At 56.1% G+C, this 19,639-nt stretch overlaps 1 protein-coding gene and 1 long non-coding RNA gene across 2 annotated transcripts; both read right to left on the bottom strand.

The window, feature by feature from the left end:
• Nucleotides 1–4,078: 4,078 nt before the first annotated feature.
• TAMALIN (trafficking regulator and scaffold protein tamalin) lies at nucleotides 4,079–11,811 on the bottom strand. The gene is made up of 8 exons (XM_069580767.1): nucleotides 11,477–11,811; nucleotides 9,377–9,426; nucleotides 7,730–7,784; nucleotides 7,523–7,625; nucleotides 6,309–6,402; nucleotides 6,144–6,210; nucleotides 5,729–5,795; nucleotides 4,079–5,284 (listed from the first exon to the last, which is right to left on the bottom strand). The coding sequence occupies exons 1-8, from the start codon at nucleotides 11,726–11,728 to the stop codon at nucleotides 4,791–4,793; spliced, it is 1,182 nt and encodes a 393-aa protein (XP_069436868.1). The 5' UTR covers nucleotides 11,729–11,811; the 3' UTR covers nucleotides 4,079–4,790.
• A 1,699-nt stretch (nucleotides 11,812–13,510) lies between these two features.
• LOC138435769 (uncharacterized) lies at nucleotides 13,511–15,350 on the bottom strand. Its single transcript, XR_011255227.1, has 3 exons — nucleotides 15,200–15,350; nucleotides 14,967–15,071; nucleotides 13,511–14,598 (listed from the first exon to the last, which is right to left on the bottom strand). It is a non-coding gene; the product is annotated as an uncharacterized lncRNA (long non-coding RNA).
• Nucleotides 15,351–19,639: the final 4,289 nt, after the last annotated feature.

Below are 19,639 nucleotides of genomic sequence, written 5' to 3' on the forward strand. Positions count from 1 at the left end.
GGGCTCTAAGGTGGAGAGCTGCCTTCAGGGCATCTTAACTGGGAGGAGAACCCTACCTCTGCCCCATTGCCTTTGGGGAGCTCTGGGCTGAGAGGTGCAGTGTTCTGAGGTCACCACCAGGGGTCAGGCACACTTGCTCTGTTCTCCAGCATCTGTCTCATCTATTTTCTTCTAAGAGGAACCTTCCTGGTCCCTTGTCTTTTCTCTCTCACTTCTCTTGATCCATCACTCCCTCCTTTAGGTCATCCCCTCCAGCCTTCAGTGCAGGACCAGGCAGCCTCCCAGCGTGACAGCCTGACATTTTTCTCAACCCTCGAAGAGTCCCACAGCCTCTCTCACTTCCCCAGGTTCATGAGTGAGTAATGAACTGGTGAGAAGAAGGTGTCATCTACTGTCTCACCTTTCCCCTCCTGCTCAAGTTCAGCTCAAGTTCTCTGGTTTTGTCTCCAGAGAAAACAGGAGTGTTTATGAGTTCCCTCCTTCTGACAGTTTTTCTTATGTCTGTCCACAAAGCTCTTCTCTAAGCCCCAGTTCCTTTTGTGACTCCTAGAACCCAGTCCCTAGAGCCCCTCTGCCCCCCTTACTCTAGGACAGCACCCAAATCCATGGAACCTTGATCCTGTGGTCCTTATCTCCTCCGCCCTTTGCTGTCTGGCACACCTCAGCTCCTGCTCTCTCGGATTCCACCTTTCGTTTGCCCTCCATGCTCCCACCTTGCTCCCCACAAGTGAGTCCCACAGCTCTGGAGGTTCGATTTCTCAAAACGGTTCCTTGCCACCTTGACCCCACCCTCACACTCCTTCCTCCAGAAAACATCCCTCTCCCCAGTCTAGGCTCGAGAGACAGATGGATCTGAGAGAATGCAGGCTCAGGCAGGTACCAGCTGGGCTATGTTAACCTCTCTAATCCTCAGTTTTCTTCATCTGGAGAATGGGCTGTCACATACGCTGTGAGGCCTGAGTAAGGTGATGGATGTGGACATGCTTAGCATCCCTAGGCGATGCTCTGGGAGACAGACTCCTGGCCTTTCCTTCAGGACCGCTGACACCCCCACTGTCCCCAGCTCCAGCCTGTTGGCAGGACCTGCCCTTGTCTCTGCGCACTGGATGCTTCTGCTCCCCCTACCACCCCTGGGCAGAGCTCTGGCCTGGGAAGAGGGGGATGAACCAGGAGACATAGGCCACACAGCCCCCATACTGAGGGGGTGGGGCAGATGAGGGCTCTGTGAGGACCTCAGATCAGAACTCCATCTGCAAGGCTGTGTCCTCAGGCTACCATGCAGGAGGCCTGGAGTCGCATCCACTCTTCCTCCTTGGAGTTATTAGGGGCCCTCCTGGCCTGGGGAGGAGGGGCTCCTGCAGAGTCCCCTGAGGCTTTGAGAGGACCAGAAGGCTGGTGGGAGGTAAAGGAGGGGAGGCAGGGCAGGGGGGATACCGGCCACACAGTATTCCTAGTCTCTTCTCCTTTCCCATCCACCCCCACCCCTCCACCAAACACGATCCCTGGGTTAATTTTTAGCATCGCAGCTCGCACATTAGTCACTCCCTGTCACCCACCTACACGGCAGGAGGCTGCTGTGCTGGCGCCGTCATGCCATCAGCTGAGAGGTGGGATCCAGCCCCGCCCTGGGCACCTCCTCAGCCTCCTCGGGGTGCACACGGCCAGCCAGGAGCCCCCTTCGGCCTGGGTGAGGGGGACTGACATCACTGCCAATACTAGCTGCTGGGTGGGGGAGGCAGGAGCAGGCTGGTAGGAGAGGGGCTGGGAATCTGTTCTGGGAGGAGAAAGTCAGGGAGGCCTTGGCAGCCCCCCAACACCAGGAAGGTGCTAGGCGATGCCCAGGCAGCTGGGCTCCTGGCAGCCTGGGGCTCTGGGAACAAAGGTGTGAGAGGGCCCCTCCCCTAGACCTGAGCCCCCGGGAGCGGCTGTTTGTCATCACAGCAAAGCAGCTGTTCAAACAGGGAGCTTGGGGAAGCTCCATTTTCTTAATCAAATGTCCTCCCTCCCCAGGACCAGGGAGAGCAGAGTGGCCAGGAGCAGGTGCCCCTGGCTGGAGCCAACACCCAGCCCCAAAGGGATTTGGTGAAAGGGATCCAGAGATGCCAGCTACAGATGGAGCAGGGGAGGGGCCTCCCCACCCCACCCTCCAAGACTGAAAGGTGCAGAGGTGGTGGTCACCCCTGTGCAGGGTTGGTCCCGAGGGGACGTTCTCATGTACTGAGCAGCTGCTGTGTGCCAGGCTGCATTAGGCCCTGAAGGTACAGTGTAACACAGTTGAGTTTTCCTGCCTTAGAAAGTCAAAAGGCAGATACAATGGACGTCAGTATAATTACCAATTGAGAGTAGGTGCTATAAAGAAAAAAAAATAGAGGTCTCAAGATAAATAATAATGGGGACAGGGAACTGCTTTCGATCAGATCAGGGAAATCTCTTCTCCTCAAGGAGGTGATATTTAAGAGATCTGAAGTTGGAGGCATCAATCCTGCAAAGACTCTTCCAGGCAGAGGGAATAGTATGGGCAAAGGCCAGAGGCAGGAAAGAGCTTGGCATATTTGAGAATAGAACCAGAAAGAGCAGTGTGGCTTAAATATGATAAGTGACATAGAGGGAGAAACAATTGGAGCTTGAAAAGGGCCCATTTCCAAGAGAGCCTCATGCAGGGCATCCCAGTACAGTTGCAGAGGTTGTGCACTGCACAGAGGCTCACAGTTGCCAAACCGTTTGGCCTGTGTGGCTGCTGTCAACCCGCAGGAAGCGAGGCCTTTTCCTAATTTGTCTTCCCAGAGGGACACAATGTTATGGAGTTTGGGTTTTGGACAACATGATAAAGAGTTTGGATTTTTTTTTTTTTTTTTTTTAAATTCCAGGGAAAGCCATAATGGGTTTTAAGCAGAGAAGGGTTGTGACCCAATTTCCTTTTTGGAAAGATCACCCCAACTGCTGTGTAAAGCGATGGTCAAAGAGTGAGAGAGGAAGCAGGGAGCCCCTTCAGGAAGTAAGTGCCACAGTGCAGGAAGAAGAGTATAGGAGGTGGCCTGCCTGGGGGAGGGTGCCACTTAGACCTCTCAAGGGCACCCCTTGTATGACAGTTGCTGCCAGGGAGAACACTAACACAGGAGTCTCGAGTCTTGGGCCCTACTTTGCCACTTACGTGTGACCCCTAGACAGCTCACTTGCTCGGGGGCACCTCAAAGAAGGCGGTGACCACCTTTTGCAGACGCTTTGAGCACACACTGTGTTTATTGAGGTTCTATTATGTGCTCGTGTTGTTCATGAAATAAAGCAGTGAGTAAGACAGGAGAGGCCCCAGAGTCCTGCTCTCAAAAGTGTTCATCCTATGGGAAAGGGAGCCAGGCAAAACCCCAAACCCATCCAAGTCAAGACAGTTTCAGAAGGGGGATGAGTAATATGATGCAAACCAAACAAGGCTTGGCCATATTTTAGACCAAATGGGAGGGCCCTGGGGAGGCAATGCTGATACCAAAGGAGCCAACTGTGGGCAGAGCAAGTGCAGAGACACTGAGGGCGGGACACCTGAAGTGCACCATGGGCAAGGGGGTGAGAGCAGGGAGCGAGAGGGGAGGAAGAAGAGGAGGCAGTCAGGGGCCAGATGCGCCTACGTAGGGATTAGCCTCTTATCCTGGGAGTGACGGGACACCTTTGAGGAGTTCTAGAACGAGTGACCCGTGATTTGGCCTGTCACAGGCTGGGTGGATGATGGCTAGGGACTCCTATGCAGGAGGCTCCAGATTCCTAGGAGAGAGCACGCCAAACAGTTGTTTACGCAAGGCTAGGTTTAGAGGAACCTCGACCCTACCTGCTGTGGTATTTGGGGAGGGGGGGTTCCAGATGCATTAAACAAGAGGCCCAAGTTCTGAAGCAGTGCGGGTACTCTAGTTCAGGCCCATACATGTAAGTCAGAATCCCCTAGTCTATTTCCCTGGCCGCAGGCTCCAAGCAAATAAGATGTAAAATATAGTGTGTGTGTGTCTGTGTGTGTGGTGAGGGGCGGAGTGGTGGAGTCAGAGCTTGCCGGAGCCCAATCCTCCCCCTCAGGCAGTCACCACACTGACACAGATGCAAAAAACCGTCCATTTTATACAGTTTGTGGTTCAGAAGCAACAATATGCAAAACGGTGGAAGAGGCTGCACTGCCCTCACCCCACCCGGGGTGCCCATTCCTATCTCCCAAGGGCAGAGGACCCAGGACCCCTGCCCAGTAGGACCCCACTTAGTTAAGGGCCCCTAGGGGGCCAAGCCCTTAAGGGTCAAGGCTGAGAGGGAGGGAGACCAGCACCTTGGGCCCCCTCAGGCGCCCACTGGATAACTGGAACTGTGTCTGTGTGGGGTGGGTAGGGGAACGACCCGGCGGAGGCCATTTCTCCCCATGGCCAAGGGTGGGGAGCAAGTAAAGCTGAGGAGAGGGCTTCGTGGGACAGGGTCCCCCCACCTAGAGGTGGAGTTTTCCTGGACACCCCACAAGGCACTGCTGACCCAGATGCAGGATGGCACGTCCCATTTTTGGCCCCCGAACCTCTCCCAACCCCAAACTCTCCGGTTCTCCTGTGCGCATCTCCCACTGTAGTCTGCGGGAGCGCGAGTAAAGAGGCCTGGGGCTGGGTTCACCACTCTGCAGAGACTAGCCAGGACCAGCTGGGGTTGCCAAGGACCCTCTCCTGCTACTCCGGGCTCTTGGGGTCCCCGTGGCGGCCAAGCGACCGCCCCCGCCCCCTTTTTGCACTGCTGGAAAGAATAAATAAATAAATACGTTCCCCCGCCCGCCCCCGCCCCTACAGCTGGCTCTCCTCCTCCTCCAGGGAGCGATTGAGTCCGGGGATGAACTTGAGCAGCCGCCGGCGGAAGCTGCGGTACTTGGTTTTGCGCAGGCCGGGGCCGCACAGGGCCTGCTCGCGAGCCTCAGTCCAGAGCGCGCCCGGCGCGCCGCCGCCGCCGCCCCCGGGGCCCGCGCACCGCACGCTGGCGCTGCGGCTCAGCATCGCTCGGGACCCCGGGGCCGGAGCGTCGGCCGCGCCCGGTCCCGGCAGGCGCGCGAGGGGCGGCGGCGGCGGCGGGGGCGCAGGCGGCTCAGCGCCCCCGAAGAAGCACGTGTGGTAGACCGCATCTTCTGAGTCGCCCCCGGTCCGCCGCGCTCCCCCGCGGGAGCCTCCCGGGGCGGCCAGCAGAGGCCCGAAGGGCAGTGAGCCCGGGAGCAGGCCCGCGCCGTACAGGCAGGAGCGCACCGACTCCAGCGTGTCATAGATACTCGGGTCCTTCACCACGAGACCTGGGGGCAGAAGACACGGGGCGGGGGGCAGGCGTTAGAGGGCACGGGTAGGGGACCTTTGCTCCTTCCTGATGACCATCAGTGTGGCCCTTGGGCAAGTCAAAACTTTGAACCCTACTTCCCCAGTATGTAAAACACAAACTATACACTCGGATCCTTCTGAGGGTCCTTATGACACAAGAGTCACAAAAGGGGCCTGAAACAAGCTCTTGGAGCCTTGGTGTTCCCACCTGTAAAATGGAGATGGTTCTGTGTAGTACTTTCCTTCAGGGCACTACTGTGAGAATGAAAATTCGTGGGCATCAGCCCAGGGCCGCACTGTACCCAGAGTAGTAGTTCAGCAAAACTTGGAGGGGGAAGTAAGCGACTAGTTCCTGGGGGGAAGCAGCTGTGGGGGTATAGGTAGGGGGCACAAGTGATCCTTCCCAACACTGAGCTGCTCACCATGCACCAGCCGCTGCTCCTGCACCATCAGGGACCTGTATTCTCCCCACTTCTCATACAGGGTTTGCTGCAAGAGACACACCCACCTCACTGTCAGGAGTCAGCAAGAAACTAACCAGGGTGGCTACAGACTGAGGGATCCGGGAGTACAGAAGAAACCTTAAGGTTAAAAGGAGGTTCAGGCAGATAAACGACCCCCCAAAAAGAGTAGGAGGACTTCTCTGGTGGCTCAGTGATTAAGACTCTGTGTTCCCAGAGGGAACTAAGCCTCCCATGCCATAACTAAAGATCCTGCATGCCACAGTGAATATCCCACATGCCACAACTAAGACCCAGCACAACCCAAAAAAAAAAAAAAAACCAGTAGGGCCTGCAGGGGCAGGGGTTTGGCTGGATGGTTTCCAGGCTGCTTTACCTTCAGGTACTGTAGACGAGCCTCCAGTTCTGCCTTCCTAATTGATGTCCCGTACAGAGTTTCCAGTCTGAGGAGATAGGGGAATCAAAGGATGAGTGGGCCCACAGGGTGGGGAAGAAAGGCTGCGCTCAGGAATCCCCTAGGGACCACAGCACCTGGATGTACCTGAGAACGTTGCCAGATGCCTTAATGATGTCGACAATCTCCCGATGTCGGATACCTTCCACGTTCAGGCCGTTGACGCTGGCAATGGTATCCCCTGCCAGGCAGAGAGGGAATCAGCATTTGCTCCACGGGGCATGCGGAAGAATTTCAGTCCCCTACCTTCACCACAAAGGGTAGGGGTAATAACCCTACAGAACTCTCCTGAGCTCCCTACCCCCACTCATGGTTCTGGGGCAATCTTGTGCAGACCTGGCATCTTAGCATAGGGGCCAGGGCCCTCAAACATCCACATCCTCATCCTCATCTCACTCTCAGGAAACTCTGTCCCCAAAGGCTGAGCCCTCCCAGCAAGCCTGGGCTTCCCAGAGCTGGTTATTTCGGTCCAGTCCACAGGCTGTCACCAGCGAACCCCAGCTGAGACAGGAAGGCAGGAGGGTGAGGAGCACCACACCGCGAACTTTAACACTGGCCCCCAAGCTTGAGGCCTAAACCTCTGACACCCTAGGCTGCTGCAGAGCCTCCTGACCTCCAGCGGAGCAGACCACCCTCTCTTAGGACCCACTGCCCAATTGGAAAAGGAGATGTGGGCCCCTATGGTGGCTACCATGGGGATGTGAAACTACCTTGCAAAGTTGCAGTGTACCACTTAGCTATCAGAGGGTGCTGGTGTATGGGCAAGAGATGAGGACTTCCGGAAGAAAACGGGGATAGAATTGGGGGGGTCCAGTTCGTGCAGTCTCAGGCTGCCCCTTCCTGGGACTTGGGGCTCTAGATTTGGCCAGTCCCAAAGGTCTCCTGGCAGCACCATGTCCTTGTTAGAAGAAGTATCACAGGTACCCCAGTATTGGGCCAGGTTGGGAACACGATGGACTTGCTCTCTCCCCAACTCCTGCCCATGCTGGGTTGCCAGATCGCCAGGAGGAGGCAGAATAGCCGTGGCAACATCTGCCATTTACCAGGCAGGCCCTGGCTTTGTGCCCAGGAAAGCCCCTCACCACACTGATATGAGGACACGTTACTGCCCCCAGTATGCAGATGGGAATATTCAAGGTCATATAGTAAATGGTAAATTTGCCTTGATCCAACTCATTCTTCTTTCTGGCCTTCTCAAAATAGGAGGAGGAAGGGGAACTGATTGGATTTCTTGCCCCCTCTGCTTGGGAGTAAGGTCATACTCCCTTCCTAGAGCCCTGTGTCCTGGGCTCAGGCCCCACCTGGTGTGAGCCCCGCCAGCTGGGCAGGGCTGGATTCATGAACCCGGCAGACAAAGGTCACCATCTCCACGCGCTGTTCTTCTCGGTGGTGAAGGCCATAAGTCTGTAACAGGCAAGGGGACCCTCAGCCCACGAGCGGAGCAGGATCCATCCATCCCTCAGACCGCCTCCCAACCCTTCCCTCCCTCTGCACCCAGCTTCTCCCACCTGGAGCTCAAAGCCAAAGGTCTGGTTCTCCTCCTTCTCCAAAGTCAGCACTTTCCTGCAGGAGACACAGGGGCCATCTCATCAAGTCCGTCAGGATTAAAGAGGAGCCTGGCGGGCCCATAGTGTGGCCCTCTGCTAATGCCGGAGTCTGCTCTGGAACATCCAGGCAGGGCTCACTGTCTCCAGTGACAAGCCATACTCATCCCCGGCTGTCGTAATGTCCTTTCCCATACTGAAATCAGCTTCATCAAGCCACACAAAATCAGTCCCCTCGAGTGGGGGACACACTGCAATGGCCAGCCCCCAGGGCCAGTTGAACTAGCTGAGTTTTTCGGCCACACTCCCAGCTTCCTAGTGAGCCCCAGAATACTACTGACTGACTAGCTGAGGCCCCCAATTCGGCCCCAGCCTGGAGCACTGTCTGCTCCAGAGCCTTGGGGAGAGGGCTGGCCCCACCCCCAGAGGCCAGTCACGAGGCTCAGCCCGGACCCCAGCCGCCCCTCCCAGCTGCGGTGAGGCCAGCCCACCAGATGTGAGGGCTGGGGGGAGGGGAGACTCGAGGCCGCCCCTTCCCGCACTGAAGGCCTGCCCACTGGACACAATGGTTTGGAGCTGCTCCAGATCTTCGCCTGCTGGGGGAGCCCAGAGTTTCCTCTGCCCACTCCCACCCCCTTCCTTCCCGCTCCACCACAAGCCGAGCTGAAGCAGCCTCAAAGTCCCCTTCAAGCCTCTCGGCCTCAGCAAGGCCCTGGAGACCCAGGCCTCTCAGTGCCCAGCCTTACCCACATACCCCCCCTCCCCCAAATGCTGATCGGCAACTCCCTACCCCAGCGTGAGCTCCTCCCTGCTTTGCAGGCAGGCCTTTCCCCCTCTGTGTGTATTTGGGCCGGGGTGGGGGTGGGGGCAGGGTGACTATGATTACTCCAGTGCTCTCTGGTTTTCTAAAAGGGTTGGCAAAGTTTTTCTGCAAAGGGTCAGATGGTAAATATTTCAGCCTTTCTTTTTGAGACCTGAATTATTTGACAGTCTCTGTCTTACATTGTTCTTTGTCTTTATTTTTACAACCCTTGAGAAATATCAAAACAACTCTCAGTTCAAGGCCAATCTGGCCAGCAGGCCATAGTCTGCTGATCCATTTTAGAAACCAGGCTCACATCAGGATGGGACACAGGCAGAGTAGGGCTAGTCCTTCTGCCCTCACCCCAGGCCCTTCTTTAGGGGCCACCACGGATGGGACTAGCAGAGCACTGAGGTTTTGGGTGCAGGGCCAGACAGTCGAGTAGCCGGATACAGCTTGCCATGGTTTGGGCCTTCAAGGTTTGCTCGGCTGGGAGGGCCCAGGGGAGCTCCCCAAACTCCTCCTGCTTCCCCCTTCCCAGATCCAGATTTCTCCAGGGAGGGGTGACTGGCAGGGACTGGGGGTGGTTTGAGGAGCACCTGATGACTCAAAAGTCCCTCCCTCCTTCCTCTGCCACCCCCTTCACACAGCCCACACCCCCACCTGCCCCTCATTCCTGGTGAGGGCACCGTGCTGAAAGGGTGGGAGCACAACTCCCCCTGGGTGGGCTGAGATGCTGTGTCGTGCTGCCCCCTCCCCAGCACCTCATCCTTTGGGCCAGGGCAGAGGCGGGGGTAATGGTGACTCACCGCTGCTGTTCAGGACTCTGGCTGAGGTTCTTCCAGCGGAATCCTGAGCCCTGGGTGGGAAGGAGAGTCAGGAAGAAGCAGGTGAGAGGGAGGTGTCCTGGAGCAGAGGCTGAGAGCCCTCCTTTGGGGGGTTCCTCACCTGGGCTCAAGTCCTAGACCCAGCATCTAACTTCCTGTTGCCTATTTGTCCTGTTCCAGCTCCACACCTGCTCCTCTGATGCTGGGGTAACTAACCCTAGAGTGCCACCATCAGTATCACTCCACTGCTTTCTCCCTAAGCTTTATCCCCACAACTGGGACCTCGGGAACACAATTTCCTGGGCTCCAGATGCATGAACCTCTAAGTCCTGTCCTGGTTCCTAGTCTGGAGGGGGTGGGGGTTTTTATGACTCTAGGTAGAATAGCCTCTGTCCCCAGGGTGCATGTTTGAAGGGGCTCGGCACCCTAGCCCCCAAAAGGGGAAGCAGGGGCTCTTCCTAGATATTATTCAGAGAAGGGCAGGGGCCCCTGGGCTTGCCTATCAAGACATTTCAGAGCCCCCAAGGCCAGTCACATCTCTCCTAATTTCTCAGTCACAGAGAGTGGCTTGCAGGAGCTGGAGTCAGGGGCCCAAGTCTAGAGGGCTGGAATATCAGCTTAAGCATGGAAAGGCAGGGGATAGAGGGGCCAAGCCCCCTCCCTCAAACTATGGAGTCCAGCTGCAGGTGGCCAGCTGTGCCCAGCTCCACCTGGGTCTCTCAGCATTGTGATACATGTTGTTGCTTTCTAGGACAAAACACAACTTAGATCTCAGACTTGTTAAGTCTCACTACACTCAAGGAAAGAGATGGGGAGGTTTTGTTATTGTTTGGTTGGTTTCATTTGCTTTTTGGTGCGAGGGATGACGGAGCTGAGGGACCGCTTACCTCTTTTGGGTCCTTGAGAAACTAAAGCGGTGTCTCTCCCTCCCTAAATGACTGATGCTTGGAAGAAGCCCAGTTCCAGACCAGCCCTTGTCCCGTGTGCCCCAAACAACCCAGGAGCTTCCTGGTCAGAGCGCTAGTTAACTCTCTCCCCAGGCTACCCCGAGGCCAGGAAGAGAAGGAAGTCCTCCTTCTCTAGAACCTTACAGACGGGCCTCAAGGGTGGGGACCGTTCCCAAACCGGCCAGGGAGGAAGGACTGGGCAGCATAGAGAGACCCCTTTGTCTTTCCAACCGATTTTCATAAAATGCAAATTCTCAACAAGCTGTTCATTGTGTTGGGGGGGAGCCAGGGGCCAAAGGAAGAGGAGGGGGGGTTGAGCTGGGAAAGGCCACCAGTCCCCTCTCCTTAACCTAGGTCTTAAGTTTCCTTTCTGAGCGCTTGGGTCCCCCTAGGGCCAGAGGAAAAGCCCGGCGGAGGGGGAGACTCCGAGGGCGGGCGCGGCCCGCATCCTTCCTGCCCAGCGGGCGCCCTGCGACGCCTCCCACCGCGTCCGGTCGCGGCTGACGTCCAGGGAGCCGTGGCCTCGCGCCCCGCACCTCAAACGCAGGGTGAGGCGGCCGAGCCCAGGAATCCCGGCGCCCCCTCAGAAGGGTGAGCTCTCGGAGTCGGCGGCGCCGCAGGCACTTCCTCGGCGAGAGTCCCACCCCGGGCCCGCCGACTCTCAACTTGACTGGACTAGCGGCCGGACCCCAGCTCGAGGCCTCTTGCTCCCAAGGGAGAAGCCGGGGCGGGGGGATCCTGGGGACCCGGGGAGGCGGGGCTGGGGCGGGGTGCCGATGGCCAGTTGGGGCGAGGGGAAGACAACTTGGGGAAGCAGCAGGAAGGAGAGCAGCGAGACGGGGCAGCGGCGCATGGGAGTGGAGAGCCGCCCGGCTCGCGAGCGGCGTGGAGCCGGGGATGGGGGAATTTGCGCCTTCTGAGCAGAGGGTCGAGGGGATCCAGCAGGATCTGAAGGTGTCCGTGGGGTTCATAGGGCGGGGGAGGAACTGGGGCGCTCGGGGACCCCAGGAGTATGGTGTGGGTGGGGATCGGCAGGCATCCATGGGGACTGTGGCGGGTAGCGCGGGTCTTGAGGAAGGGACACCACAGGGTACCGGGGGCCGAGGGGGTCCGCGGGAGTTGGGGAGGTACGCACCTTTCGGCGGGGTAGGGTGCCCCCGGACACCGCGAGCGCGCGATACAGCTCGGCGGGGTGGTAGTCCTCCAGCGCTGCGTACAGTTCGTCCCCGGGGGTCCCAGGGCCGGCGGCTGCAGCAGGGGGACCCGAGGCCGGGGTCGGGGTCGGAGCGGCGGGAGTGGCTTCCGAGTCAGGAGCCCGAGCGGCGGGGTCTGGGGCGGCCGCCGCCTCCTCTTTCTGCTGCAGCTTCCTGAGTCGGCGAAGGGTCATGGCTCCGGCGCCCCTCTCTGGCAGCGCTTTCTCCGCGCGGCGGGGCTGGCGATGGCTCTAGGATGCCAGCCTGGAGGGTGGTGGGTCGCCTCCCTTTATAGGCTCGGGGAGCGGGGCGGGCTGAAGGGGCGGTCGGGGAGCGGCCTCGCAGGGCCTCGCCCCCTGCGCGGTTGGCTCCGCCCCTGGGGCGGAGCCCGCTGCTCCGGAGCCCCGCCCACTGCTCCTGAGACTTGCCCAGACCAGGGAAACACTTGGGGACCTCGAGCGCCTGGCCCATAGGGGTAAAAGCTAGCCGCGGAAAGGAGCGGGGATGGGGGGATGTGCAGGGCATCCCGGGGCAGAGTATGGGTCTCTGTGATACCTGAGGGACGGGGAGCCTGTGAAGGGGCTTGTGCACGAGATTTAGCAGTGGAGTGACAGTAAGGAGTCTTTAGAAGGAGGTTTGGAGGCCCAGAGTAAGATTAGAGGAGACCCAGGGCGCTGCAGGAGACTTTAGGTTAGGAGAAGGAGGGGTGAGGTCTCTTGAGGGGAGGAAAAAGATGGCCCTGAAGTAACTGTGTAGAAGCCACTAGGGGGTGAAAGGGTCCAGAGTCTCCTCTTTACGTAGCTCCCGGAACAGTTGAAAAGAGCTGCCTCTGCTCCCCAGGTCAAGAGAAAAGGGAAGAGAGGGAAACCCAGAAAGCAGTAGACTTAATTCTGGCCCGTCAGCCTCACCTCCTGATGTTGGGGCTCAGGTAACCTTTCTCCAGCAGACAGATGCTTACTGTAGGACTGACTCATGGCAGGGCATATGGTGTGCTGAGGGGGTGCTCAGGATTGGGGGTTGGTGCTCAACAATTCTCTGACCCTTCTTGGGGACCCTCCCCAACCCCCCGACCCTCGGCTGTGTTGTCTGTGGCGGCCAGCCTATGAGAGAGGTGGGAATGGCCCAGCCAAAGTCTCTGTCGTCAGTGGTACCTGAATAAGAAGTGAGAGGAGGAAGTGGTAGGTCAGGCCTGGCGTCTGAAGAGTGGCCAGCCACCACACGGCGTCAGCACCACGAGCTGAGGGCTCCGCATCTCGTCTGCCACTAAACAGAAGCCAGGAATGCACTGTCCTCATCTGTCCCCTCCTCCAGTGTTCCCGAGTCTGTGTTATGCCTTTATATTAATAGCTGACATTTATGAGCCATTTACCATGTGCTCTGCACACTGTTCTGTGTGTTACATCCATGAATGAACTTGTTTGGTCTTCATAACAACCCTATGAAACAGATCCCATTATCATCTCTTACAGAGAAGGAAACTGAGGCCCGGAGAGGTTAAGTAACTTGCTCTAGGCCACTCTGTGGCAGAGCTGGTTCGAACCTGGGCAGCCTGCAGAGCCTGCCATCTACCCACTGGGTGATGCAGTCTTCTGCTGTTCTTCATTCACCTTGGGTTGAAGCCCTGCTCCGGGCCAGGTTACAGAGGCTCTTGGTCAGGTAGGGAGTGATGCCCGCGCCAGTGCTGGGTTAGATGCACGGCATGTGGAGCACAGAGGGGCTAGTGACCCAGCAACCCGGGAAGCTTAGCACAGGCTTTCTGTCTCCTGTGCCTCTCAGTCCATGGGTCTGTCTCCGTCTTCTTGCTTCCTAGTCTCCTGACTCTGTCTGTTTCCCCCACCCCCAGGCCCCTGGGGCCCCAGCCCCTATAGGAGGTGTGGGTGGGAGGGGGTGTTTCTCCACCCTGCAGTGATTACACAAGTCCAGATGGCAGGATGCTTGTTGGGTGGGGGGCAGGGGTGGATTGGGGACGGCCAGGAGCCAAGTACCAGCTCCCTTAGAGCCTTCCTCTGCCTCCTCCCACCTTCCCCCTTGGCACCACCAAGTGGCCATCAGCTGAGGGGCCGAGGGGGAGTTGGTGGGGAAACACGGGACTCTATTGTGAAGCAGTAGGACAGATGGACCCCTGGACCGTCTGCTGCCTGCTCCTGACAGACAGCATCTGTGGTGGGGGTGGGGATTGGGAAGCGAGCGAGCGAAGGCAAGAGAGGCGATGGTGTCTATTCTCTGCACTCCTTGCCTATCTGAAGGGACTCTCAAAAGGGCGTCTTATGAGTGCTTCTGAACTACCACCCCACCGATCCCACAGTGGTTCCTAAGGGACACCTCCTTCCCTAAAACCCGGGGGAGCAGATGCCATGGGTATCCGTGTCTGCAAGCCCTGTTGAGACAGTCCTTCTTCAGACTGATGTGGAGACAGAGCCTTCCCATCAGCATCCAGGCCAGTCTGCCTCTCTGAGACCAAGTGAGAGAACAGCCCCAGAGAGCTGAAACTCAAGTTTCTGCCTCTTGCCAGGCAGGGCACTCTGGAGAATCCCAGAGTAAAGGTGGGCCCAGAAGATGCCATTTCTGTCACAGTCATTGCATGATTTCCTCAAATCCCAGAAGTTCAGAGCCGAAAAGGGCCTTGTGATCCGGAGTGGACACCAAGTGAACCAAGCCCTCGTTCCATGGAGGTGGCAACCTGAAGCAGGGAGGGAAAGATGGTGGCCGAACAAGCATTAGAACCCACAAGAGCCCAGCCCCCTTGGCTCTGGAGACTATTTAATTCAGCTGCTGGTATCTCCGCCTGAGATCTCAGAGATCCATGCCCGCCTCCTTCTCCCAGTATTCCCAGTTCCTCCAGGGAGGCAATGGGGAGCCCAGGATGCCATACTGTGGGGTGGTGGTGCCCTCTGCTGGCCATGAATCTCTTGGAGAATCTTCAAATCAATCCGGGAAGGGCTGTCCAGCAGGTGCTAGAGCCCCACTTTAAGGACCCCAGCCCAGAGGTCCTCTTCCACCTGAGGACTGTGTTCAGCTGAGACGCCAAGCTCTGCTTTGGTCACGAAGTTCTGGAGTTTCACACCTGTTAGGAAGATGTATTTGTGATCTAAGCCTGGCTGCAGGTGACATTCCTCAGGGAGAAGGCAGACAGCCGGTGGGCTTCTTCTGTGCAGGAATCTGCAGGAGCCAGACAGTACACCGGGCCCACAAAACTTTGCCTTTTTCAATCCTCCACCACTTCCTTCTGAGCCTGAGTCTCTAGTGTAGCGTCTGCTCCCCTCATCCCATCTTCGACAGCTCCTTAAGGCTGGGGATGGGGGTGGGGGACACACTGCACTCCAGCCTCATACTATGACACCTCCCCACTCCACTCTCCTCCCCAAGGAAGCCTCCTGGTAAAAGCAAAGCCCTGTTGCTCTGGCTCCGCAGACATCTGCACTCAATCTGTACCTTATTCTCGAGCAAGTCCCAGGCTTTCAGAAGAATTTCCCAGGCTTTGCGTCCTTTGGTTCCAGCTGTCCTGGCTCCTAGCTCTCAGGGTACACAGGGCTTGGTCTGTGTTGGGGGGCACAGATGCAGGGGCTTGGCTAATGGACGAGGCCTAGGTGAGACCCCTTCTTTGAGACAAGCCCTTTCCCAGACACCTAACCATCAACAGTCCCCTGAGTCCTGTCCTCACCCACCTGCTTAAGTTCTCGGCTGCCATCAGGAGATCCAGGCACTCAGGGCAAGAGCTGCAGAAGCCCAGCCCTCTGGTGTCCGAGTCGATGTCAGGGCTCTCCCATGGTGGTTTCATCCCAGGACTGGGGGCCCTCTCTTGGTGTTGCCACTGCTTCTGAGTGGGAGGTGGGAGGGCGAGGGCTGGGGACTCAGCTGGCTGTCTGGGAAGGAATGGGGCTGGGCCCCGGGTGCAGGACGCTGAGGGAGGCCTGGGCAGCTGGTGGGCAGCTGACTGGGCAGGGAGTGGTTGTTTTCCTTAATGGCTCCTATTTCCCAACTGTTTCCACAGGCTAGTGTCTCTGTGTGGCACTGGGGTTCAGGGAGGCCCAGCAGCAGGGGCGGGGGGTTGGGGGCAGGTCTGGGAACCGGAGCAAGGAGGATATGGCAGTTTGTTTGTGTTGGATACAGTGGCCTCTGAGTCTAGTCCCAGTCAGAGGCCAGGGACCATCTTGCCTCCTAGGTGGGATGCCAAGATATTAGTATCTCAGGCTTGGACAGGTTAGACTGGCAGAAGGGAGAAAGGGTCAGCTCTCTAGTTTTCTTTACAGCATCCACTTACCACTTTTAGGACAGAGGGCATGTATTATTTTATCCTGCCTCATTTCAGACAGGTACAGATAGCTAGGAAAGAAAATGACACCTTTCAGGGCCCCGGACTCCCCACATCTCCTCCCTCTTGGTAAACACAGCTGCTCTGGTGGTCCACCCCTGGCTCCTTCTCCGGGGACAGCGCTGCACACCAGGCTAAGATTCTCCTATAGACTCCGAACTGAAGCTGGCTCCTCCTCACTGTCCGCATCTGACCATGCTCCCAGCCTGTGCGTCCTACCCACTGTCCCTGTCCTCCAGTGTTTCTTGCTCTACCACTCCAGTAACTGCCTTCTCAAGCCAGCACCATGTCCTTCCGCAAACACATCACGTGATTCCACTGCTCAGAACGCGCCAAGGGCTTGGTCCTACATGCGGAACGACAAAGAGGTGTTCACTTATGGGACAACTCCACATAAATATGCTACTGAGAAGAATCTGGAGACCTTGTCGGGACTCAAGAGGGAAAGTGATGGAGACTAGCAGTCTGAGGTGGCTGTCACAGGGAGGTGGTGGCATTGGTGGCCCTCGGGATGCAGTCCTGACTTCTTAGCATATGATAGCTCTAAGAGATTTCCTCTGTGCACCCTGGCTCCCTTGCTCTAGGATATTGAACATTTATGGGTTGTTTTTTAATTACTTACTTTTGGCTGTGCTGGGTCTTCCTTGCTGTGCCTGGCCTTTCTCTAGTTGCAGCCAGCAGGGGTTACTCTTCCTTGAGGTGTGTGGGCTTCTCTTGGTGGGCTTTGTTGCAGAGCACAGGGGCTAGAGCCTGGGCTCAGTAGTTGTGGTGCATAGGCTTAGATGCCCCATGGCATGCGGAATCTTCTGGGACTAGGGATTGAACCTGTGTCCCCTGGACTGGCAGGTGGATTCTTAACCACTGGACCACCAAGGAGGTCCCACTTATAGTTCTTGAATGGTGGTGACACTCTTTTTGACCAAATTTCCTGTCCCCAGTCAGTAGGCCAATGCCAAACCCAAAAGAGATAAGACATCACCTCTCTTGACCCCATCTTCCTGTGTTCCCAGAGTATTATGTGTCTGCCCTTATCATAGCACTACCTCACTCCATTGTAATTACCTATTAACTAGTCCATCCCATCTGGTGGGGAGCCCCTGGAGAGCTGGCTTTCCGTAGGCACCTCACCTGTGCTTCCATGACATGTTACACACGGCTCTGTAGTGGGACTTGCTAAAACCTGCCCTCCTGTTCTCTGTGTAGATCCTCTCCATCTCGAAGGGCAGGGCCCACAGGTGGTTCGCCCTTCTGTTCTGCCTACTGCTTTACACACTAAGGTTGTTGGACAAATGCTTTTACTTAATGAATCTAGAGCCCAGTCCATCCTGTTGTCCCTTAAACTTTCCTATCCCATTATCCTCCATCCTTGACCTCCAAGGACCATTCCCAGGTGGATCCAGAGCTATCTGCCATATTCCTTAAATCTGATCCTGTCTGGCCATGGGATGCCCAACAACTCCTGGGATGTGATGCCAGGGGTTTGGTCAAAGACCAGTCTGGATGTTACTATGAAGTCATGTTTTAGGTGTGATTGACTCATTGGAAAAGACTTTGATGCTGGGAGGGATTGGGGGCAGGAGGAGAAGGGGACGACAGAGGATGAGTTGGTGATGGACAGGGAGGCCTGGCGTGCTGTGATTCATGGGGTCGCAAAGAGTCGGACACGACTGAGCGACTGAACTGAACATTTAAATTAATAGACCTGCAATAAAGCAGGTAACCCTCCATAGGGTGGATGGGCTTTACCTAATCAGTCAAAGGGCTTAAAAGATTGTGGTCCCTTGAGGAAGAAGAAATTTTGCCCCAGACTGTCTTCTTTCCTGGCTCTCTAGCCTGTCACCCTGCTCTGTAGATTTCAGACTTGCCAGCCCCACACTTGTGTGAATCAATTCCTTTAAATATCTATCCATCCATGCTATTAGTTTCATTTCTTTGGTGAACCCTAACAAACCATTCCTGTCTTGATCCAAAGCTTTCCCCAGGCCTTCATTACATGTCCTTCACATGCTCCTGTGTGTCTCTTAAACTTCTCCTATTCTACACCTCACTTTGTTTTGGTTGTATTCAGCATTTTCTCCAGACTGTAGATCAGAAGACATGGTCTGGTGAGAGGATGGCAGGAACAGAAATTTTAAATGTGGGCAACAAAACCCCCAGTCATACAACATTCAAATGAATTCCGGTCTGTGTCATGGGCCTTACAAAGGTGAAATGTTAATAACCTTCAAGGGCACATGAAGAGGTCCCAGTGTGGCTGCCTTTCTGATTTTCAAAATGATACAAGTTGAACGTGCAGTTCTTAGCCTAGTGGATTTGGGGTCCATAGTTGGCAAGATGACTCACTGCTGATTGATTAGCTTTTGAACTGGGATGAGGTCCACTATAGGCCACTTCACCTTTCCTTTCGACAAACACAAGAATACCTTGCTACTTCCGCAAGGTGCTTGCACCTTTGCTGTTATTTTGTCCATTAAATTCTGGCCAGGATGCAAGGAAAATTTAGTTAGCGGCTGATTTGGGTTACTGGGATGCATGCCAAACTTAAAAGCCAACTTGTATAGGATAGTTGCTTGATTTTCTCCAGCCCAACAGTCTCAGATGACAGGACAATAGAAAACTCTGGGTAACAAATCAGAATTTCAAAATATTGAGAGGCTGGACCTATTGGCAGATTCTACGGTAAAATTTATGGGGTATACACATAACATCCTGCACTTGAGTTCAAAAATACCGATTTCTCACATACAGGATGGAGGAAGGGGGCTGGATTTTACTCAGTCTGCGACATGAAGTGCAGTCCTGGGATGTGACCTGGTGTCAGGCAGTCTGGGATTCTCATCCATCTATGCTGTCAATGTCCGGGTGGAGTGCTACGTGCCCTCCTCGGCCCCAGGCAGGTTCTCAGCGAGCAGCCAGCGTGGGGGAAGGACGTGGCGTCATGGAGACAGGATGTGCTGAGGCTGAGGGGCTGCAGGCTCTGGCCAGGCACCGTGGACCTGAGGTCTTTTCCACCCCTGTGAGCTACGTGCGTGGGCAATTTGTCTTCTCTAACCGTCAGTTCCCTAATCCACAGAGGATAACGACCACCTCATGCTGTTTGAGGATGAAAGCAGTTCATGTATGTAAGGCCAATTTTGGCACACTGCCTAGCACACAGTAACTAAGTATTTGCTGAATACTAATGGGAGAAGCTCTAAGCTTTGCAAGATTCATGATAACGTAACAGCTGCCTTCAAGTATTTTAAGGGACCTTAAATGGAAAGGAGAATTAGTGCTCTGAACCATCTGCGGAGAGAACTCACAGGGAGGCTGCCCAGTCCTGTGTAAGGAAGAGCTGTCCACTGAGCAGATGGCCAGCAGGTGGAGGCTGTGGTCCTGAGTGTCACGGCATGAGGCTACGGCCACTTGGCAGGGATGCTGTGGGGGAGTCAAGCACGTGATGGGCGGTGGACCTCTGGAGTCCCGTCTAAACTTGAGATTCTACGATTCTAGACTTTTTCTCTTGGGTTCCTTGGCCTAGAGATTTTTAAAGACATTCACAGCCACCCATACACTGAAGATTCCAGAGTAACCACTGTACATTCCCATTTCTACTCCAAGTCAGGAGTTCAGTTCAGTTCAGTCGCTCAGCCGTGTCCGACTCTTTGCGACCCCGTGAATCACAGCACGCCAGGCCTCCCTGTCCATCAGCAACTCCCGGAGTTCACTCAGACTCACATCCATCGAGTCGGTGATGCCATCCAGCCATCTCATCTTCTGTCATCCCCTTTCCCTCCTGCCCCCAATCCCTCCC

Source organism: Ovis canadensis, chromosome 3 (genome assembly GCF_042477335.2).
Source record: "Ovis canadensis isolate MfBH-ARS-UI-01 breed Bighorn chromosome 3, ARS-UI_OviCan_v2, whole genome shotgun sequence".
NCBI lineage: Eukaryota > Metazoa > Chordata > Mammalia > Artiodactyla > Bovidae > Ovis > Ovis canadensis.

Excerpts from the sequence above, each read along its gene's own strand:
- TAMALIN (XM_069580767.1), bottom strand. The coding sequence starts at position 11,728 with ATGACCCTTCGCCGACTCAGGAAGCTGCAGCAGAAAGAGGAGGCGGCG. Across the intron at positions 6,211-6,308 it reads GCATCTGGCAACGTTCTCAG|ACTGGAAACTCTGTACGGGA; the intron begins GTACATCCAGGT and ends CTATCTCCTCAG. Across the intron at positions 5,285-5,728 it reads GGAGCAGCGGCTGGTGCATG|GTCTCGTGGTGAAGGACCCG; the intron begins GTGAGCAGCTCA and ends TTCTGCCCCCAG.